Genomic DNA, 24,335 nt, shown 5'->3' with positions numbered 1-24,335 from the left:
AGGGAGCTGGCTGCCACCCATCCCATGCAGAACACAGCGTGCTCCTTCAGAGGTCACACTAAGAGGGAGAGGGGGCCAACAAGACTAGGGTGGGCGGTGCATCTGCACCCCCACCCGTAGGTTCCTGCTCTAGCCAAGGCCTGAGGGAGCTGGCCTGGGCCCGCGGCACACCAGCAGCCCCTCTGTAGATATCCACCAACAGCTTGTGCACGGTAGGGTTTCTAAAACAAGCACCTCCAGCTGCATACGCAGGCGCTGAAGGCAGTTCTGTATGAAAGGATGTGGCTTTCTCCTGTTTCCAGACCATCTCACAGAAGACGACAGCACATTTAAAGAAAAAAAAAAGAAAGCCAAGCCTTCCTACCAGCCCCCTAGTAATGATGCAGAAGATGTCCTAGAAGTGTAGAGAGGGCAACTCAGAAAGTCCAGTATCGGTATATTCTGCCCCAATTATGAACCATGAGGAGCCAGTGAGAATGAAATGAGTCATTACACAAACATGTGAGTATCGAAAGCTCTGGGCCGGGGCTGAGCTGGCAACTACTGCTATTTTGGCTGTGTGCTCAGGCATCCCTTCAGTGGGTTAACCAGAACCAGTAGGACCGCAAAAGGAACCGAATTCTGGGACTGACATCTGAACACGGAGACTCAGCAGACGCCCCAGAAAGGGGATGTTTCTGCTTAGCCTCACGAAGGGCCCAAAACAATGAGACGAGGATAAAGGAGACAACATCCACTGGCTTCTAGCAGAAAAGTGAAAAAGTAAGGAGCACAAAGTCTCGGATGTCTCCACAGCTAATCCGAACGGAGCTCCTCCTGGTGAAGCAGCACTATGCCAAGGCGGCCACCAACACGGCCGTCAAAACCAGGCTCGGATCACAAGAGGTAGTGAGATGAAGGCCTATAAAATGTGAACAACCCATAAACTGGCCATGGATTTCAAGGGAGGACTGAAATGAAAAGTGACATTAAAAATATGCCTAAGCAATAGACCTGTCATTTGCAGGGGGGAAAAGCAAGCATCTGTGTCCTTCAGTTTTCCCTTCTCATTTCGGTTCTGAAAAGCCTTTTCCCCAGCAGTGACATGACCTGATGCTGCTTCATCCACAAGCCACCATCCATCTAAAGTCCACCTTGTGACCACACCAGGCATATGCTGGTCAGGATCTGAGACTCAGCTTCTACAATTACAAACATCTTACTAATCAAAATAATTTCCCAGATCCACAGTGCCTATAATACATGAGGAACTGGGACGTTTGGGGTTTTTGAACGGAACACAATTTTCCCAGTATAAAGCTAATTAGTCCACCAAGGAATGAAACCTACAGCCTTGGCCTACAGAAGTGCAAGGCACTGGATGGCTGCACTAAGCTCGCCCTGAATATAAATGTTATGGAAAAAAAGTAATTTATCTAAACACAGTGTAGGTGGCTCTGCAATCAGTATCTCATAAATAAAGAGAGAAAGATGAAGGGGAAGCTTCTCTAATTGATTTTAAAATTAGTTCCATGCAAAGAAATAATCTGACAACCAACAAGGTCGATAACAGGAAAAAGATGGCCCTCAGGTGGAAGCGCACCCCAAAACTCCAATGAATCGAGACCTCTGAACTGCTATGAAAGAGGGATTATTTGGGAAAGCCTGACTAAGAGGAGACGTGTTAAAAGAAAGTCAGTTGGGGACCAATCTGCAAAACACTTAAAATCCTGAAATTAACCCCTCTGGTGGCCTGAACCCAATCTGCCCCGCACTAATGAAATACTATTATGAGGAAAACCACCGCTCAGAGAGAGGCAGGGCTCGTCACCCCAATGGCGGCAACTAGATTGAAACCAGGAGTGGGGAAGAGGAAGTGCCTGCAGAAAACCAAGCCATGTGTGACGTGACCATCAAAACAAGCAATCCAATTAGGAAGGAGGAAAAAACTGACTGCAAAAACTCTCTCCTGGGGCCTTTCGACACCAATACACTGGCTCAAGTTGCCATGGCTAGCAGAAGCAGTCAAGGAGATTAGCGATGGTTTGGGAGTGCTAAAAATGATGCCACTCAAAACTAATGTATGGATTAGGTCTTCAGCCTCAGCAGACATGTCGATTTAAACATCTGTTAAAAGCCTCCAGTAGCCACAGCACTCTGCAAGCTTTAGAAATAGAGGGGAGAGGAAGCCGAGAAAACCATACCATTCCTGCCATCAGTGGAGTCTAGGCTTCACAGCAGGAGGCGGGCTGGGATAGAAACCATCAGAAGAGGAGGATACAGAGAAAAGGAAGGACTGTGTATGGAAATCTCTGGCCTAAAGAGGATTTCAAGAACCAGGGCAAGCAAGAGGGTTACCTCAGCAAAGCATCTGTGTTCAATGGTCACAGGATAGTAAACACGATGGGGCTGTCAACTCTGGAAACAACAGAAGATTACCGCAGCTCACAGGACTGAAAAGAGGCAATAAATATGAACAAAGCAGCGCTGGGACGACTTAGATAAATTGAAAATATAGAAGTGTGTAATAGTGATGATTAAATGAAGAGAGAAGAGAGAGAGAGAGATGGATTGAAAGACATCAATGCACATGGCTTGGGGAAAGATTAACCAGCAAGATCCACTAGGAGACTGTTAAACTCACCCAAAAATTATTTGCAGGGGAGAAGCAATATCATGGGAAAGGGGATGCGTTAACTACAGGGAACTAAAGAAAATATAATTTGTAATAGAAAAAAACTAAATCAAAGGCAAATAGGCATTTGTTGTCTTCTCCAGGATATAATTCACTTATACAGACCAGTGGAACGTACATTTTAGGAAACTCTGGATATAGCTCTATCTAAATACAAGTTTGAGTAAACTCCAGGAGTTGGTGATGGACAGGGAAGCCTGGCATGCTGCAGTCCACTGGGTCGCAAAGAGTCGGACACGACTGAGCGACTGAACTGAACTGGAATACATGTATGGGGCTTCCCTGATGGCTCAGTGGGTCAAGAATCTGAATGTAATGCCGGAAACACAGGAGACTTGTGTTCAGTCCCTGGGTCAGAAAGATCCCCTGGAGTAGGAAATGGCAACCCACTCCAGTATTTTTGCTGAAAAATCAAAGTCAAACACAACTGAGTGACTAACAGTGCAAATATATATATGAAATACATATAATATATAAAAATAAATAATACATATAAATATATAATATATAAAAATATATAGCATGTGTGTGTATATATATATATATCTCCACTCAAATATGAAATGTCTTGACCCCAGTGACCACTCCAGCCAAGCAACAGGTACTGATGTTTAAAAAACAACAGCATACATACATCCTGGTATCTTAAATAGACGAGCTAAGACCAAGCCATCGTCTCCTAATAGTAATTTTTTTTTCAGTCCTCTAACAAAGAAGTTTCAAGTGTTCTTCTCAAAAACACTCAGATCAAACAAATCTGAAATAGGTACAGAATGCCTCTGCTGGTGCTCTGACACATTCTGTGTCTTTTGATCACTTTGCTGCAGTCCCCAAATCTCTCCATTAGAAACCAGTGAGATGCTAGATCCATTTCAAAGAGCTTCTGCTTTTCTCCAAGGTGCTCAATGCCAGGATGGAGTCCCTCCCCAACCTGCTGTTTGCCTTATGCTCCCAGTCACACACTGAGATCGCAGTGTACTGGTTTGCCCCTGCTCCATGCAGGGACTGTAGTCCCACAGTTTCCTGTTGGTATGCATCTCAGAGGCAGCATCATCTGTTTTAGGGTCTCAGGAAAAGCTTGAGCCTTCAGAAATCTAAACTAAAGGGAATAGGTAGAGAAACCACTTTTAATCGTGTTTAAATAGCAAAGCACCCTGGGGTTCTGCAAAAGGGAATATTACCACCCAACCACCCTGCCTCTGAGGAAATGCCCTTAAGCATCGCAGGGCATCACTAGTAACGTGCCTGCCTGCAGCCCTGGTCTCCCGTCACCTGCCTGCAGGGCAGACCCAGTGAGGTCAGACCTGGGAGACCAAACCCCCAACAGGCAGCAGTGACTCTGGGAGACGAGGCAGACTGCAGCTTAACAGAACTCATCCTACAGTGCCCAGGTCTGAATATTTAGAAGCCCTGCTGTGAAAGAACACTTATGTGGTAAGTTAGTTCAAGGGAAAAGGCTGAAAGACAGGGTGATGGAAACCAATACAAGTTGAAAGCATGAAACCACACAGGAGATGAGGGAAGGGTTTCTCCACTTCCCAGAGGGGGGAGGGTGGGTGGTGGTGGTGGTGGTGGTGGGGGTGTGTGTGTGTATGTGTGTGTGTGTGGGAGGGGTGGTGGTGGTGTGTGTGTGTGTGTGTGTGTGTGTGTCATTGCCCACTACAATAGCACCCCACGATTGGACTTCATGGGGAAATAAGTCAGCCCCTTCATCGGATGCCCAGGGGCTGTATTTCCTTTGTCATTAACACTCCAAGTGTAACACAAAGCCCGCAGCAGCCCTGGGCAATAGAGCACTAGGTTTTCCAGCTTCAGATCAAAGTCGAAAGCTCTCTAGGAAGTCCTGAGATTGCACAATGTGTTATCTCCTTTAAGCAGTAGCTTGGAAAACCCACAGCCTTTCTCCAAGACTAAGCACTTGTATTTCTGTGGCAAACTGGATAACACAGACTACACCTTTAGAGAGGGCTTCCCACGTAGCACAGTGGTAAAGAACCCACCTGCTGATGCAGGAAATGTAAGTGATGCAAGTTTGATCCTGGGGTTGGAAAGATCCCCTGGAGGAGGAAATGGCAACCCACTCCAGTATTCTTGCCTAGATTTCCACGGACAGAGGAGCCTGGCAGGCTAAAATCCACAGAGTCATAACGAGTTGGACAAAACCGTGTGACTTAGCACACGCACACCACACCTTTCGAGAAATCCTGATACATGTTCAGGTCCAAAGGAGTACCACAAACCGATGTCCAAACAGGATCTCAGCCAAGGAGCTACATCTCCAAAGAGCTAACACTGGATCTTCCCTGAATAACCCAATACTTTGGTGCCACACAAACAGAATCCACAGCATCAGACACTGTACTCCTTCTCAGAGAGACACTAGCTTCTAACTCTGTCACGTGTTCCAGCAACAAATCAAGCTCTAACCACAATCTGGGAGCCATGGCTACTCCTGAGTTCCCCGTACTACCAGAAAGGAGCTGCAGAGAAGGAAAGCAGTTCCTTTGATCATGAGGTTCTGTCCAGAGCCCTTCCTCTGGCTGCAATTAGAAAGTAACCAAAAGGTGGGAGTGGAAGTACAGTTAGCCTTGGGCAAAACCTCCTTGCCTTCATGTATAATGTAACAGAAATGAATTTGTCTCTGTATGTAAAAAAAGGAAAATCCAACTTGCACTACTATCTTCACAATATAGAGATGTCTCAGAAGATCTGTGTGAGCTGATGCCATGTGAGTCTTCAGGATATGGAGAAGATAAACAATAGAAGCATCTCCCCATCCTCACCTGAAGGACAAGCCCCCTTGGGTCATCACCTGGGCGCCTGGAGGAAGGAGGCTGTCCGTAGCAGGAGTCCCTGCATGCCATCAGCCTGCCTGTGAGGAAGCTCGAGCTTGCGAAGCGATTGGCCCCTACCTCTCTTCCTCCCACTCCCTCATCTGCACCTTCTCCACTCTGCTCTTTTGTTTAGAACAGCTCCAATAACATAAGCCGCCAGGTTACTTTTTTCTCTATTTCAAAGCCACTGACACCCTCTCCCAAAAGTGTCCCAGACTTCGAGAGAAGGCAATCTCCTAAGGGTTTCATTCAGTGCCCTCCACGGTCCATCTGTCACCTCCAAACAATGGCCAAGCATCCTTTGTTTCTGTCAACTATGAGACCACCCTCCAGTTCCCAAAACACACCCTTGACGTTTCCTTTGGAGAGTCCATCAGGGCTGTTCTAACTAGGACAGCCACATCGTCTTGTACACACTGTGCCGTGAACAAGGGCACCTGGCCAGGGGGACGGAAGGGAAATGGGAGCTGAAATCCAGCCTCCACTCTATTTGCCAAGCTGTGTGCCCTGACCTGAGGCTGCCTGAAGCAAGGGGCGGTCTTCTCTAACTTGCATAAGGGTACAATGTGGCCTCACAGATGTCCTGACATCTACGCCTTCAGTACTTGACTGGACTGCCCTTGTAGTAAAAAAAAAAAAAAAACTGTTGTATACAGTAAAGAACACTAGGGAAACCAAGGACTCCAAAGGGACTCCTGCTTGCCTAGTCATTACACACACACAGTTACAGCCTGGCTGGGATCCCTGGATGACGCCTATTCCTACACCTATACTGTAAATCTAACATAAGCATTAGGTCTTCCTCTCACTGTGAGAGTTCCAGGGGAAGTAGAAAGGCAAGAACTCTAACTCCTGTAGTGTAGAGGCTGCTAGAGCCACACCCACAACCCTGCATTTTCCACTCCTTTCGCCTCCAGGCGAGTTTTACCAAAAACAAAACCAGAACCCATCGCTACAGATCAGTTTTCATCTAGCATGATTTTCCTTTATAGATGCAAAGTTACTTTCATGTTTTATAAATGCAAGCCGCCAACACAAGCACGCTCAAATCTGAAAGGTGTCGTCCGTTAAAATTCTTCAAGGCAAAAGAAATCTAAAAACCATGGCATAGATGTTTTCAACCTGTGGCCCATGCCTAACTCCCAAACCCATTTCTTATTACCCTGCTTCCCCCCACCCCGACCCCAGCATTAAGTATGCTCTATTCCAATCATACAAAACTGCCGGCAGTTCATCACATGGCCTGCAGTCTCTCTTTGTGAGTACCGGGAAATGTTCACAGAACATGTGTTATCTGCCCTGCCCTGCGGCCCACGGAGCATCACACCACACGTGCACCATTCATAGTGGCCACCCATTCCCTAGGACCAAACTCATCCGGTTCTTGTCATTGCTGCTGTCTTGGTCAGAAATTGTCTTCTCTCCATTTTTTACCTAGCTAACTCCTAGTCAGCCTTCAGGCCTTAAGAAGCCTTCCCAGATCATACATTCCTATGAACGCTAACGTTTTCTTCCACAGCACATAACATAAACACACTTACGTGCGTATGTCCCCTACTAGACTATAAAGTTCCATGAGAGTAGTTTTAGGAGGGTTTATTCCCCATGGCTTCCCCAGCACAACATCTGGTACAAAGGGAAAGGACTGATCAAGGACAATGAACCTATTCATCAGAATTCCTCAACCTGTGCTGTCCATTACAATAGTCACTACACACCTGTGGCTCCTGAACCCTAGAAATATGCTAGGATGAACTGAGATCCAAGTATAAAATATACACCAGATTTCTAAGACACAGTTAAGATAAAAGTTAAATATCTCATGAATTTTTTATATTCAATAAATGCTGAAATGATACTGTTTTGGATATAGTAGGTCAAATAAGCTGCATTAAAATTAATGTTCTTTAAAACAGAGCTACTAGACAATTTTAAATAACACACAGAGCTCACATTTGTGGCTTGCATTATGCATCTATTAGACAGTGCTGGTCTACGAGGCCCTTTCTCCCACCTGCTTACTTCTCATCCATGAGCACTCAAGAGGCTTTGGAGCTGTTCCCGAGAAGACTTCCCCAGCACCCACCACAACAGGGCTCCGCACAGCACGTCCATCACTGTACTCAAAGGGGGTTATATTCGTCTCTTATGTGACCCTCACTAAGATCTTCCAAAGGAATTTAATGAACAAATAAGGGAACTCATTCCTCAATTCACTCAAAAGCTATATGTTGACTCTTAGAGCTGAGCCTCACTTAAAGCTTTCTTAAAATGGAGGAAGATCTCAGGAATGAACAGGAGTTTGAAATAAGTGATAACCTACCTTGGTAAAGAACAAGAAATTTTACAAACAGGACCCTGCCTAAACTAGGAAATATATTCCAACAACTTTCCGTCGTCCACTCGGCTAAGGGAAATCCATCCATTACCCCTTGAGAAGTTACAAAGGATTCTACAAAAAACATAAACTTCTCAGTGGTAGTTTATAATCATCAACCTGCTGTAACACCCCACACCCCTAAAAACTGCTTAAAATTCAGCTCCTGAATCTACTTTAACATAATGCTTTGGCTGATGATGCAGGCACAAAAATTAACGTTCAAGAATTCCAAAGTTGTGGTTGCTGTGGGAACCTTAATTCCAACTGCATGGCACAGATGCAGAAGTGTGGACTACTCCCAACACTGATAAAATTGGAGATGTATATTTACTCTGTGCAATGAGGCAGAGCTACAGTTACTGAGAGAACCTTATTTTGGCATTTCTAAGCTTTCGTGCATTTAAATTCTCAAGCTTACCACAATACTGTTTGCTGCATTAAAATGCCTTCTCTATGGGGGGAAAAAGGCTGGGAGGATGGAGGGGAGGGGTGGAGATGAACTGATTGGCCAGACATTCAAAGAATCCATCCTGTATGGATTTCTTATGCATGATTTGATTCAAAAGACAATCACAATATTTTTATTTTACTCTTATGGGCTGCCTATAAACTCTCACACAAATGAAAACGGGGCCTGAATTTCATCTCGTGAATGCACTGAGACACGGGTACGTGGAAAACATGAGAAAAGCAAACTTCACATCTCTAAAACTACAAAAGGATACATTACAAAACCACATGACACCAAGTTCAACCGCACTGTTTAATTTGCCTGTGGCACCGGCTTTCCCCGAGGACCCAGTTCTACAACCAGTCCACACGCTCACACACTTTAACTCTCAGGAGGCAAAAACAGGGGCTGGAAGAAATGTCTACAGAAACAAGACAGCCTAACAAACAAAAAAGTTCAACCACAATCCCTTTCCCCAATCTCTTATAAGTCGGAACAACAGAAAGAAAATGACCACAAAATTTAAAACAAAACTGCCTGCAGTTTTCATCCTAAGCATAATTTCTCAAATTGACATACCAAAATCGTACACATTGGCTAGCCAAGCACCCCTGCTGCCCAAAGACCCAGCAAACAGCACAGAACAGTGCAACTAATTATTCTAGTCACCACTTGGAAAAGATGAGTAACTGACCCCAGACAATATATATGTAAGTATATATATATATATATATACATACCAAGATTTATTTCTTCCTAGAGCAAAAACACAGAGCAAATCAAAATGACCAGCAGAACAGGCCTTGCTATCATGCACGTGAGACACGGACCTTTCCTCTCCTTATCTTCAGAGAATAAGATCTCGTTAACAAGCCTCATTCACCACCTAACATACACCAACCCTACCTTCTCTCAAGCCCCTTAGGAAGGAATGCCAGTGGGGCCCATCAAAATCAAAGGAGAGCAGTGAGTGTGGTTCAAGAGAAACAGTCTTGCCCAGGGGCAGCTAGGCTGCAAATACTAGGAAATCACACTTCGGTGATTTACACCATTGGTCTGTTAGGGTTCGCCTACACACGAACCACATCTAAATGATCGTCCAGCTCCTCCCTTTTGGTTTCAGAAAAGAGGTGCTGCTGCTTCTCTCGTCTCACCTGTGTATTCTCCCCCTCCAGTCTCGGTGGTCTGATGCTGGACAGGTGGATGGTCTTGTAGTCCCCGGAGTTCAGCTTCACGACAATGGCATCGGCATTCAGCACCTGCATCACCTGTGGGCGGCAAGAAGGCAGAAATGCTGAAACATGCCTCAACGGCCCAAACCCCGCAGCACGTGTGCTAAGGAGCAAGGCACGCCGGTCACAGGAAGAAGGCTGAGGCCAACAGCCATTGGGATAGACCCAACATCATTCTTTACGGTACAACAATGTTGAAGGAAACTATCCTATTATTAGCAGACCTGAGAGATAATGATGATTTCTCAGCAAGGCAGGATCTGTATCACTCAGAAAGATGGCCAAGCTTTTTTATCTTTTGCCCTGACCAAGATTTGTGGGGAACTACAAAGCTTAAGAACTGGAAATCTAGTCTCTACGTGCTACTGAAGATTTTCCTTGAAACAGGTTCTAAGTTAAAATCAAAATGCCTATCACAACATGATTCTACGAAAAGAGGCAAGGGCTGGATTAGGAGGTACCAGCACTAGACGAGAAAAAACCAAAATAGGACACCCCAACACAGAGCAGAAAAATCAAAGGCAAGTGAAGGGCAAAAAGTATTGTCATCTCAGCGTGTGAAAGGAGATGTTCCGTTGTTGATCTCACCGGCAGAAACGTTAGATTGCTAAGATATGACTTACTACTCTGGAAGCAACTACTCCGGAAGCCACCTTTTCAGAGCACTACTATGGGCATCTCTGTTTTGGAACCCAAAACAGTAACACTGGACCCCACTCTCAGCTAGTAACTAACTCCCAAGCTTTCGAGGATATCTATTCAACAGCAAAAGCACAAATATTCCTCTGTGGAGGTTATCAGAACACCCCACCAATGTGCACAGAATAAAATTTCCTCAAAACCACACTCAGAGTACATCAGGGTTATAACCAGACTTCATAATTCAGCCAGCAGTCTACAATTCACCCAATTATATTCAGAACTTGTTATTATAAGGCCATTTGGGGTTTTTGGTAAGTAACACTTTACTACAAGGAAGCTATTGACTACAAAACACAGTCACCATCCACTTCATCTGATGAATCAAAACCCACTCTCCCCGCCTTCAATCAGATCCCATCAGGAGCAAACAGGTAGCTGAACAAACTACAGGGTCAGCTGCCACCGTGAGGGAAGGCTTGCAAAAGTCCCCTCATCTTTTATATGTGAAACAAAAGGAGCTAGCGTCTCCTTCGCTGTGGTAGGTATCACACTGCTAAGAATCCTAAAGGAGCCTTCACCAACTATTCCCTGGAAGACTCACAACCTTTTACAACAGAATATACCCACTCGTTTGCAGACTCCTGCAAAAATGGCTAGCCTCTATCTTTTCCTGAGAACCAGCCAATCACACAGGAAAAAAAAAAAAAAAAAGAATGATTTAAGGGACAATCTGAAGAAGGAGCAAAAAAGCAAAAACCAAGTGAGAAATTATACATGACAGGAAATAGCAGGAGGAAAGCGCCATCAAACAGAATGAATGAAAAAAAGAAAGATGACAGCTGGAATCAAGCTGTAAGTCCATGGAGGGCTGACTACCGCTAGTGGATGGGGAAGATAACCTGGGGTTTTCACACCATTAGTAATGGAAGCAGTATAGAGAAAAACAGGCTAGGGACCACAAGGGTAGTAAAGGTCTGAGAAAGAGCTCTATAGATTAGGAGACTCTTTGTGACCCCGTGGACTGTAGCCTACCAGGCTCCTCCATCCATAGGATTCTCCAGGTGAGAATACTGGAGCGGGTGGCCATTCCCTTCTCCAGGGGATCTTCCTGACCCAGGGATTGAACCCAGGTCTCCCACATTGCAGACAGATGCTTTACCCTCTGAGCTACCAGGGGAAGCCCCATAGATTAGGAGAGGGGGTAATTATTTTCAAGTTTCTACTAGGTCTAAGATTAACTTGCAAAACCTGAATGCAGCAAAAAACCAGGCTCAGATAACTACAGCCATTCTGCTATAACCTTTTTCTTAGAGTTGAGAATCACACAAAGGCTAACACTAAAGCCCAGAGAGTCAGAGCCTCAAAACTCACCTGGCCAGAAAACCTTAGTGAAGCCCAAGGGTAATCAAAAGCATGATGTGTGGTCACATGAGGACCAAGCCAAGGTCAGAAATGATTACCTAGTATGGGTGGTTTTGGAACTCTCCAAAACAAAGACCCCCCTTACAGCAGCCCTATCATTTAAGTGCAGTACTAAAAATAGCCAAGATACAACCAAGCATGTGGATTCAGTAACTGAAAGAAAAAGAGTATATCTTGCTACCATTACCATCTAGACACATTAATGCCAAAGTAAAAATGCCTGCCATAATGGAATCTCCCTCACTCCCTAAAGACAGCAGCAGTGGCTTGGCCAACTGACCACAAGAGAAAGACCTCAGCTAATGATTTCCCTATCCTTCAAAATCCCACATGTATATGAAATGGATTAATGCAGAGGTCCCCCACCTTTTCAGCGCCAAAGATCAGTTTCGTAGAAGACAATTTTTCCACAGATCAAGAGTTGGGGGATGGTTTTGGAATGATTCAAGCACATTACATTTATTGCATACTTTATTTCTAATCTGATGTCACCGCTCATCTGACAGGAGGTACTAGTCCGTGGCACGGAGGTGGGGGACCCCTCGATTAAAAGCAGAGAGAGGTAGGGGAGGGGACCACGTGGCATCCACAGTTATACTGCCATCCCGCCTTCAAGCCAAAAATCCCATAAAGCCATACCAAGCACGACAGCTAGTACAGCGAACCAGTACTGCTCCTCCCTCCAGAGGAGGTACAGAACCACGGCCCAACAGACATCTCAACTGCACACACATCACGGGATTTCCAAATCTCAATGATGGATCAAGCTGCACCTTCCTCTCCCTCCAAAACCAACTCCTATTAAAATGTCCATTGCTGAAAACATAGGGAAGCTTCCTGTGATTAAGACATGAGAAATATCTAGACATTCTCTACACCCTAGTCATGCTCACAGAGAAATAAAACCAAGGAAAGTATCACAGCGCTCACACCTTTACCCTCTGATTACAGAATGTGAGGCTCGAAGTATACCCTGGTGACAAGTTACTGGTATTCGTCACCCCTTATAACGTGTTAGCAGCCGCAGCAGCAGCGAGCGGCTTCTCGGAGCTGTAAATTTCAGGCCTCAGCAGCAGACTCTCTCTGCTCGGCATCTCCCTGATTAGCAACCTCCTCTTCAGAAACTGTGTGCTCTGACGCTGCCAGCTAAACGAGGCCTGCCTTCCTGGAGAAGCGGGGTGAGTGTGCCTATCTGTGCATGTGTGCATGTAAGTGGGGTTTATGGGGTAAATTGTGCCATAGCTGTCCGGAGAACAAGCAGCTCCTGGGCAGAGACATGGAAGAAGCAATCAAACAGCAGTTATAGTCACACAGTGCAATAAGTAAAATGCAGAGTGGATTACCATCCAAAGCCTGCTTGTCAGCACCGTCAAAGGCCACATTTATAACAGTGATGTTTCTGATGGTGCTTTCCATCAGGGCAATTTGAAGTATGCCCACATCATCGCTCACCTCCTCATACGACTGACCTCGAGTCCACACACACACACCCCTACTGACCACATGTTCCAAGAGCAGAATCTACACAGAATAAAAGGTCACTAGCTGGACTCCAGATGCAAGACCTAAACCCAATCCCCTCTGCATTTCTTAGAGCCCAACTGCAAAAGGAAAAATGAGAGGCTTAATGACAACACAGCGCAGGGTAAGGGCTGCCACAGGTCAGGAGAACGGCAGAGCGCTGTCGGAGGGAGGGGACATCTGGCCATCACCCTGGCCTCCTGCCACATCCCCCCATCTGCGGCGCCCGTCTACAGAGCTGAGCAAAGGGCTGCTGATGCTCAGCTTCTCAAACCTGCAGCATCTCTGAGACACAGAAAGACCCTCAGGACAGCCCCAAACACAACCCACAGTCCTCCCACAGCTGCCGAGGTGATCAGCACCGGACAGAAAGGAAAGGAACAGCCGCTCAAACAGGGCTTCTACAGGCACCACCTGTGAGCGCCCTTGATGGGGCCACTGGAAAGGGGACACCAAACACCCTTCTTACTCTCTTAACTCAGGACATCGCTGCTTCTCCTGCTTCCCCAGCTTTCATCTGCCAGGTCTGTTCTCCCCAAGCTAAACCTGGAAGCATCAGTGAATCAACACTGCAGTGGGGGATATCAGGAGCACCCCACCCTATCTCAGCGATGACCATGGCTCCCCACACAGCCCCCAGAAAACCCCAGCTACCACCCTGCATCCTCACAAGATACGAAGCACAACTTGCTGAGGCCAATACCCTTAGGTACCTAAGCCCGAGTCAACAAACTGGATGCTCTAATAGGTACTTAAAAGGAAGCCAGGCATCAGACGAATTCCCATAGAGGAGTAGCCTACAAAATACCCGACCTACACTCCTCGTAACTGTCAAGGTCATCAAAAGCAAAGAAAATCTGAGAAACTACCAAATCCAAGAGGAGCCTAACAAGATCTGACAACTAAATTTAGCATGCTATTGAGGATGAGATTCTGGAACAGAAAACGGACATCAGAGGAAAGCTAAGAAAATCTGACTAAAGTATAGACTTCAGTTGGTAATATATCAATACCAGTAATTACTTATAATCAATGTGCCATAATCTTGTCAGATAATAATAGGGGAAACTGGGGGTGGGGGGCCACTAACGTAGGAACTCTGTAGCATCTGCCAATTTTTCTGTAAATCTAAAACTGTTCTAAACAAGTCTCAATTTTAAAAGTAGGTAAATGTTTACAAATGTTTTCTAAATTAACCATTTTCTTATCAGCAAATTAGTTTGCTAACTTAAGCAACAAACCAAGTCTTGACCTCTTTTTGGTTTAAGAGGGCCACCTTCCTAACCAGAAAGAACATCCCCAGAACTTCTTTTTCATCTGAAAGCCACATGACCAAACCAAAGATCAAGGGAGTAGCTAGTCATTTTTGTTCTCTCCATATTACCAAACAAGAACATAAAAGTCTAGACAAAAATACTAAGTATCCTTTGCTTAAAAACCATCTGTGTGCTCATCTGAGCCCATGCTCAGTCACTCAGTCGTGTCTGACTCCTTACAACCCCGTGGACTGCAGCCCGCCAGGCTCCTCCGTCCATGGGACTCTCCAGGCAAGAATACTGGAGTGGGTTGCCATTTCCTCCTCCAGGGGATCTTCCCAACCCAAGATCAAACCCACGTCTCCTTCGTCTCCTGCTTTAACAGGCGGATTCTTTACCACTGAGCCACCATCTGAGAAGACATGGTAATGAACTCCATACAAAGCCATGACATTTTTGAACAGCAAAAAATCAGCAGGGTCAAACCAAATAGGTACCGGTGCCCCACCCATGGACAGCTCATAACCTGACCTCCAAAACTGGACACGGTCAACAGTATCACACAGCTAACTAAGGGTTCTCCCAGTCGAAGCCCCAGACGGTAAGCTCCTTGAGACAGAAACCACTTCTCATTCTTTTGCATCTTCTCAAAGCACCTAGTTCGGGGCTCTGTTGGTTAAGCAATCAGCTGGAACAGAGAACCAAGCTGGCTGCCTCTATCTAACCAGGCTGGGCAGGGAGAAGACTCAGCCCCCTCGCCCCACCCCCAAGTGTTATTCAGGTCTGTGAAATCTGCAAGGCCCAAGCATCCAGCAGCAGGGACAGGGAAGCCAAGCCACGTGCTCAAGGGACCATATGGCTACAAACAGCACAGATCAGCTAAAACGCCACAGGGAAGGCAAGCAGGAAACTGGCAAGCCACGACAGGCACAAAAGTCTCAAGCAGGCTCAGCTAATCGCTGTGAAGTGAACATGTCTCTCTGCTAACCTGGAGAGACAAGGAGAACGTTCCCTAGCACTGCCTTCCTTAAGAGAAGAACACAAACCAGTCTTGCAGTGCCCCGTGTATCCAGAGAACACTTGGCTGAGTTTCAAGTTTCTCAGGAGTAGGACTCTTGGCCAACACTCCCACCTCCAGCTTTGCATCAGTTCCAGAAGTCACCCAGAGGGTCCCAGGGGCACAAAGTTAGAGTTCATAGGTCACCTTTAGCAGGCTTTTTAGCTATTTAGCTGTTCTCTGTAAAATTACAAACCCAGGTCTCCGGCATTGTAGGCAGATTCTTTATTATCTGAGCCACCAGAGAAGCCCAAAAATACTGGAGTAGGTAGCCTGTCCTTCTCCAGGGGATCTTCTTGAACCAGGAATCGAACGAGGGTCACCTGCATTGCAGGCAGATTCTACCAGCTGAGCTACCAGGGAATAAATTAATACCTAGGAGACAGTGGTCCTCTCTCCAGTAGGCACTCTATTTGTTTAGGCCTTATGGTCACACCAGCCTCAGAGCAGAATCCTTCAGCAAAAATTTGCAGGACTGCCAGACTATGTTCAGGAAAGCCCAACGCACCTTAGGACCTTTTTAGGTTTCCTTGCAAGAGTAGTTCTGTCATTAACAAATGTTTTAAATTAGGCAAAATAACTACAAAACTGCCGCTGGGTTCTAGCTTGGGAAAAGAAATCATCTTCCCTTTTACATTTAATGCTGACATCTTGTGTTCTACAATAGAGTTTGGCATACTATGGCCAAGGGCCCACCACTTGCTCTTGTAAATAAAGCTTCATTGGAACACAGACACACCCATTCATTACGCATTACCAATAGCTGATTTCTTGCTATAGTGGTAGAATTGTAGAGTTGCAAAGAGACTATATGGCCCAGAAAGACTAAAATATTTACTATTATGGTCCTTTAAGAAAATGGTGGTCAAGCTCTGTTCTAACAACATATTTTAAAATGAACACACATGGGATATACACTAGTTGCCAATGTCTGGGGAGCTATTTGGCAAATATACTCCAAAATACTTCTAAGGAAATAACTGCCACTTAGGCAGAGATTTATTCCATTTATTAAATAATGGAAAAGTGATAAATGACATGAATAATGACCTACTGGGGACTAGTTAAATAAATTATGATGCAGCCTTACAATGGAACACAAGGAACAAAAAAGGAAGTTCATGTATTTACTTTGTTACCCTCCCTAAATACTTCTACACAAAAATAAAAGGTTTGAGGGGCTGTTTTTTCATTTTGCTTTGTCCTGTTGTTTGCCAAAGCCTGAAAGGACAAAGATAATGAGAGAGAAGAATATAGCAACAAAACTTGGAAGCTGGAAAGCAGAGGAATGAGTGGTAACTGACTCTACAGACTCAGGAAAGCTAAATCCTGAGCTAGTGGTGAGAAAAGAAAAGTCTTTCTGATTTATACTGCAGACTTCCCCTACTCACCAAGAGTGAGAAACTATCAAATCAGGGATCTCGAGGGGGAATGAAAATAAGGCCCAAAACTAGGACTGTTTTAAAATGTAAGAAGCACCTGGATTTCAAAATGGAGACACTAAATCCCATACTGCTTCTAAACCAGTGTTGAATACCTAAATTTCATACTGCTCCTAAACCAGTGCTGAATACCTCATTCTTTGAGAGACCACCAGAGGTTACCAGATATCTAAAGAAAGTCTCTAATACGGAAAAGAAGAGATCAAAATAACCAATCAGAATTAAAAACAACTGAAGAGAACACAGACTATACAGGGAGAGAAAAATCTTTAACAAATTATTGTTAATTCCTGAAATCCTAACAGATGATATTCATCTCTGAAATGTTATTTTTTAATAGCACTAAGAGAAACATTCAGAGAACAAAGGAAGCTTTTAGAAATTAAAACACAGCATGATAAAATATCTGATAGAAGAGATGAGAGATAAACATGAAGGTATCTAGAAAGAAGAAAAAACAAAAAAATGGAAAATAGTAAGAAAAAATTAGGACTAGTCCATGAAGTTAAACATCCAAACAGAAATTCTAGAAAAACAGCAGAGAAACTAGATGGAAACCAACAACAAAAGAGTTAAAATTTAATTTTTAATATGGTTTAATTTTTAAACCACAACATGATCACACATGGATAAGCAAAGCACATCATTGTGAAATTTCAGAATAAAGAATTTGCTAAGAGCTTATAGAAATAAAAAAACACAGCACTGGGATGGGAGATCAGAATGATTTCAGGCCACTAAAGAAATAAAGAAAGAAAGAAAACAAACAAACAAAAACTCCTAACAAATAAAAGTGGAGCAATGCTTTCATAATTCTAAAAGAAAATAGCTTCTAACAAAATTCTATACCCATCTAAACTATCAAATGTAATAACAGAGTAGACATGAACAGTTTCAAAAAATCTACCTTCTAAGCACTCTTTTCCAAGAAGCTAACAGAATGTGTGTCACCAAAACAAAGTAGTAAATCATAATGAAGCCGTAAGAGTCAGCAAACAGCTCCAATCCAGGAGTGAGGCAAAGAAAAACTCAAGATAATGGTAAAGAAATCCAAAGAAGACACCTTTATAAAAGGAAAAAGAAGAACTAAACTAAACTAGACTGTTATAGGCCACAAGGCTCCTGGCAAGTACTATGGAAAAAGATAAAAATAATGACCTGAATCATGTCTTGAGAAAAGATTTGAACAGATGACAGAACGTGGGGGTTGAATTAATAAGTACATAAAAGATATATACATAAAATTTAAAAATTAACTCCAGGAAAAACAAAAAATCATGCAGGAAATGAAAAGCAGTCATAACATGCTATATATCTCAGAAGTGATTAGCATTTACAAAGTAAACACTGAATATTAACTGAGCCAGAATTATGATATAGTCTTATTAGAAGGCACAGAGAAAAGTACATGCAGACCCATGTGTGAAAAAACCAAATCCTCATCTTCCATGGTGTGAAGAAAAAGGGGTTACGCCTGAAAAATTAGGAGCAAGCAATTGAAGATTTTATTCAAAGACGTGGATTAGCCAAGAGTTGAAAATGGTTGCCTCAAGTGAGAGGGAAATAAAACAGTACACTTCTCTTAAGAAGCCCACAGAGTTCTTTAAAAATGTCTACGCAAAAAACTTAGAGTTAAAATTTGTCAAATCCTTCACTAATCTAACCTGCTATGGTTGGTATTAGATATATTCCTATAAGAAAGTGTGCCTGTAAGACTGTATGTAGCCTGCTAAATTAGTCGTCTCATTTTGTCCAAAGTTAAGGAAATTCAGGTGTAATAAAGTCACTGACATCAGAACTCCAAAAATAAATAAAATTTAAAAAAAATAATAAAAATGTCTACATGTTAAAAGTAAAAACTTACCAACTTAAAAATTATATACAAAAGAATACAAGTCAGTACTATTCAAACAGTGACTGCCAGTCTACAATGAGATAAGGCGCTTGTACCAGAACATAAATCAACTACATCACCGAGAACATTGCTGACATTTTTTCCATAGCAAGACCTTCTTGATGAAAGCAGCAAGGCCTTGATTTACATTCTGGCTCAAGTTCCTTATATCATATCAAACCATTCTGAGGAGGACTGCTATAGGTCAAAGGTTAGCAGACTTTTTCTGTAAAGGGCCAGATAACAAATACTTTAGGCTTTGCAGGCCATATGGTCTCTGTCACAACTTCTCACCTCTGCCACAATACCACAAAAACAGTTCCAGACAACATGTAAACGAAGAGACGTGGCTATGTTCCAATTTACTCATGACACTGAAATTTGAATTTCATGTAATTCTAACGTGCCACAAACCCTTCTTTCTATGTAAAATCCAATCTTAGCTCACAGACCACACAAAAACAATGGTGGGCCATATTTGGCCCATGGGCCAGTTTACCAACACCCACAATTGACAGTATGATCAACTTTTTCTTTCATAGTAATTTCATCTAGTAAGTGTGTTTTTCCTCCTTTTTGTGCTTTTTCCTGTTTTAAAAACAAAAATAATCCTGAAGGATTTAAAAAATTCAGTGAAAACCTTTTTCTCTCTACTCTCTGAATAGGCCTATATCTGAATGACCTAAATTTATGTTTAGGATACTACAGGATCCTTAATCAGATGGCTTTTATAGAGATATTCTCCTCTATTCTGGCATTGTAAAAAATAAAACTTCATTGTAATTAAAAAAAAAAAAAAAAGGCTCACTTTGTTTTAAAACAAAAAAAAGACAAAAATAGATCCTGAGATCCTGGATTTTTTCAAAATGGAAGGAATGTTCTATATGTCCTAAAGCTCTCCTTTCTCAAGTTACCAATAAAATCATACTCAGGATAAATGTAAAGCCGCTGGCTCAATCATCTAATTCTTTAGATGAAGAATTTTTCTTCAGCAGTGCCTTAGTTTCCCAAGTAACCAAGACCCAAAACCCTTCCAAATCTAGGTAGGTTTCTCTACCAATTCAGTTTCAACTGAGGAGGGGCAGGTAGGGACAGGACAGTGTAATGAGACTCTCCCAAGAGTCATCTGTATCACTGGAATTGTGATGATGGTGAAAAATGGAAGGCCTGCCTCCTTGGTGAGTGAATGGTCATGCTTTCCTTGTGTAGCTATGTCCTTCTACAGCCTTAGGACAGATTACAGGAAAACATAAACACAAATAAATTCCAATCGGCAGAGCAGCTATGTCCAAGTTCCCAAGCTGGTGTGGGCCTCACACAAAGAAGCAGCGGTCCATTCTGATCTGCATCAAGATGTGAAAGATACATATGAAGAATCCAATCATGAGCTCCTTCAACTAACGTCCACTGAAAGGCACGACTACAGTTAACCCGACAGCTGGGGTAGAGACAGACCGTCTACTCGAAGAGGAAAGGGGCCGATTGAGCGCTCCGTGACCTACTGCTTTGGGCATCATAAAAAAGAAAGTGAAGAACTCCAGTCAACTCCTTGGAGACTTGTTAAAATTTTACCATTCTGAGAGAAAGCATTCCAAAATTTTTCAGGCTGACAGTGCCACCTAGTGGCTCTCCACCTTAAACTCACCGTTGGACATTTAGGACAGTCACTTCTCAGTCCAAGGATATGATATCCTAAGTCCATTATGACAAAGCTTCCAGCATGTCTTGCCAAAAGTAAAAATAAGTTAAAAACATTAGCAATTTTGGGAAAGCGAGGTCTACTATAGGTTCTACCACTCAAAGTACCAAACCCCGAGATGAAGTTTTTTCAAAAAAACACTTTTACAGCACTGCTGCTGGATCCAAACAATCTATTCGGTAGTTCAGTTCCCTTCAGAGAAATCCATCCCAGCAAAGTGGAGAGCCCTCAGAAAAACACATCACAATAGAAAAAATTCAAAACCACAAAAACATTCCACATTAGAAAAAAATAAAAAACCACAAGAGTCTCAAACCAGAAAGAAGAGAAATTTGAGGTCTTATACCCTTGGGCATAAGAAATCTAAGAGAGGGAGCTCCCTGGTGATCCAGTCATTAGGACTCAGCGCTTTCACTGCCATGGCTGGGATTCAAGTCCTGGTGGGAACTAAGATCCTGCAAGCCGCGCAGCACAAGCAAGCAAAAAAAAAAAAAAGGCAAGTGAGAAAGAAAGAAAGCAATCTAAGAGAACGGCATTTGCTAAGCAGACAGACAGAACCTCCAGCATATAAGAGATTTCAAAGGGTCAAGGTGCACAATTTTAACCCATGAATTTCTAATGAAGTTATGCAAATCTACAGCAGAAATTTACGTTCTTATAGTTTCCAAGTTCCTTACAACAAACACACCCGTGCAGGCAATCACGCACACACATATGCACGCATCAGTGCTTTGCCTTTCAAGAGAAAGGCTTCAGCCCTTGACTGATTATTCAGATCTCTGTATTATCACCAGCCTGACAGCATGCACAGTGCAGCGCCAGATGCTGAGAATGACTCACCTTGGCAACAAACTGTTTGTCCTTTTGGTCCAAATTAGCAGTGGGAGCCACGTAGTCTCTCCATATTCTCAGCCTGCGCTCCTTGGCAAACCTGGCAACAAAGCAAGGATTCAGATCACTCAGCGGGACTAGGGCAGCGACGGAATCCACCACCATCACAGGAGCAAACGGCACAAAACCCTATCTCACAGACAAGGCACCCAGGAGAAAAGGCTTATCAGACCAGCACAAAGTGTGACCGCCACAAGGAAAACTATACAGCAGCTGAAACAATCCCACACGCATATATGCCATAAACCCACGGCTGACAGGCTGGGGTCTGGATACACCCTTTCTCAAGCCTGGAAGGTAGAAGTCCATCTTGCTAACTAGCTCTTTGGCGTATCAAGTACCTCTCAAGTGATCCCTAAATGCCAGGCGCTGGGGTGACAGAGTAACGGCTCTCTTAAGTGGGAGGGAAGAGCGCACACATCTAACAAAAGTATTTTTTAAGACATAAGCCTGCTCACTTCTATTTGAATTATAAAAAGGTTGTTGTTCACTCAGTCAAGTCTGACTCTTCGCGACCCCGTGGACTGCAGCACACCAGGCTTCCCTGTCCTTCAGTATCTCCCGGAGTTTGCTCAACCTCATATCCATTGAGTCGGTGATGCTACAAAGACTGAGTAGGACATAGTCATTGTGCTCTGAGTTTATTGTTTGATTATGAAAGACAAACATTCTTCAAAAATAAAAGAGCACTGTGACCTCCTCCCTGGTCCAGTGGTTAAGACTCCATGCTGCCAGTGCAGGGGACATGGGTTCAATTCCTAGTCAGGGAACTAAGATCCCATATGCTACACAGAGTGGCCAAAAGATAAAAAAATAAAAAATAAATTAAATGAATGTATAAGGAAATATTTAAATATATAAAAAGGTTATTAGCTACCCAAATCCCATGTGGAAAACATGAACAAAATGGTCACTATAGTGCATCTAATGAGGAAGAAAAAGGGACAATAATCCAATAGAATTTAAACAAAAGTTAAAAAATCATGTTGGTAAACATTTGTTTTAGAGTACAAAGCCCAGAAAAGACTTTTTGAGTCAGAGTAAGAGAGGGACAGGGAATATGTGCAAAGATTTACATATATACATACACACACACACATATATTTTCTATCAGTGAAAAACTGTCAAAGTATTTATTTAGAAATAAAAGGATGTAGGGCAAAGGAACTATTAAACTGTTATTTCTGAAAATGGTATTGCAGCTTTTCAAAGCAGTGCTAAAATGTGAAAAGACAAAAACAGCATGTTGTAGTTGTAAAAGCACGTGAAATACCTCAACAGAGATTTACCGACGATGCAAGCAAGTTCTAACACAGCATGCAAAACAGTAGGCAAGTAATCATATCATTGAAATATGATCTGCATTCCTTGGTCTAAATCTGTTTTTTAATGATGAGCCATCTTAAAAATCTCCTGTAGATGTTATAAAACATGTAGAAACTACTGTCACTGTAACTCACTTTCTTCAAAGAGAGGAAGGAACTTAAAGAATGCAAAAAGAATCATCAACCAAAATAATAATTTAGAAAAATAGACCTACAGGATTTTCTGAACAATGGCAACAACAACAAAAAACACTGAGCATCACAAAATAATCAGAAATATTTGGAAAGCTGTGCTCGATACGCGTTTTGTATCTTTTGAATTTAACTGTGGAACATAAAAAGACTAAACAATGTATACAATCACTGTGTTTTTTCCAAGCACCTACCTTTGTCAGGTATGCCATATTAAATGGCCCAGATTAAAATCTATTTTTACAAACAGTTCTAAGTATTTCTGCTTACAAGTAGAGAAGGCTATAAGAGACCTAAGAAAGGAGAAATTCAATTCATGTTCTTGCACACCTCTTCGTTGTACACCTCAAAGGCAAAAAACTGTAAATTGTATGACTCTGAAATAAACCACACAGGCTTGAGTGGAATGGCACCAGTGGTCCTGGCCTTCTACCTAAACGTATCCTGGGAGGTAGTGGGTGTGACTTTATGAACACGATATCATCTCTATTCATCTATCTGCTTCATTTTTTTCCACCTGGAGACTCAAGTTCACCTACACCTGGAAACACCTGAAATGGCCACTGATCTTTGGCATATCCACTATCATTTTTTTAGAAATCAGTTATTGCTCCATCTGCTTTAACTACGGGGTACCCAGCCAAAAACACGACACCTTACAGTTGTATTAGCATTTATAACTCCAGCATACAGTTCGATAAATTAGGGCATCAGGCTTTGCAGTAACATTGGATAGTCCTATTTAGGGACCCACAGGCTGTCTTTCCATCATACACTTGGCTCCAGCCTGCACGTCAGGAAGGAACCGGTAAGTTATTTCACTGTCCTCAAATAAGCCTCAAGTTTATTTCACTTCAAATGCCTAAAACCTGAAATTTAAGCGAGAGGCTTGGAAAAAAAAGTGAAATGAAAACATTAATAAAGCAAATCAGGTGACCAATAATGTTTGAGTGAAAAATCAGTAGACCGCCCTGAATTAGACTGAACCCAGAGATTGTAAGCCAGTCACTCCTCTACAAGATCCCAGTTTCTTCTGGCATTTCCCCAGTCCTGTACATTGATGTGGCTGGGTGAGAGAAGATCCCGAGGTTCCTTCCCCTGGAGTCCCCTACACCAAGATCCTTGGCTAGAAGGCTTCCGTGACCGGCCTTACCTCTCAGCTGCCCTCAGCTTTTCTGCGCCCCGTGTGTAGACTGCAATAGACCAATCCACACAGCGGGCAAAACCTTCCTTCAGGAGGAGCTCTGTGATGTTGCCGTTCTAAAAAATAAGGCAGGCACAGATTAGATTCTGTTGCAAGGGAATCCGTTTCCCTTGATTTCTGACGTGATTAACATAGCCACAATCTATTTTGTAGTTAAAGAAAAAATAATGAAGTAGAGTCATTTCTCTCATAAAGGAACCAGCCCTATGAGGGCAGACG

General features: G+C 43.2%; 1 protein-coding gene across 1 annotated transcript in view; it reads right to left on the bottom strand.

Moving 5' to 3' along the window:
* Positions 1-24,335, bottom strand: part of SND1 (staphylococcal nuclease and tudor domain containing 1) — a 411,141-nt gene that overhangs the window by 340,000 nt on the left and 46,806 nt on the right. Inside the window, exons 8-10 of the mRNA XM_043873509.1 lie at positions 24,066-24,172; positions 21,345-21,435; positions 9,494-9,607 (exon numbers count right to left, since the gene is read on the bottom strand). Coding sequence (XP_043729444.1) covers positions 9,494-9,607; positions 21,345-21,435; positions 24,066-24,172 — 312 coding nt within the window. The remainder of the gene's footprint in view (positions 1-9,493; positions 9,608-21,344; positions 21,436-24,065; positions 24,173-24,335) is intronic.

This window comes from Cervus elaphus, chromosome 18 (assembly GCF_910594005.1).
Source record: "Cervus elaphus chromosome 18, mCerEla1.1, whole genome shotgun sequence".
NCBI lineage: Eukaryota > Metazoa > Chordata > Mammalia > Artiodactyla > Cervidae > Cervus > Cervus elaphus.
This window is presented reverse-complemented; position numbering and strand designations above follow the sequence as displayed.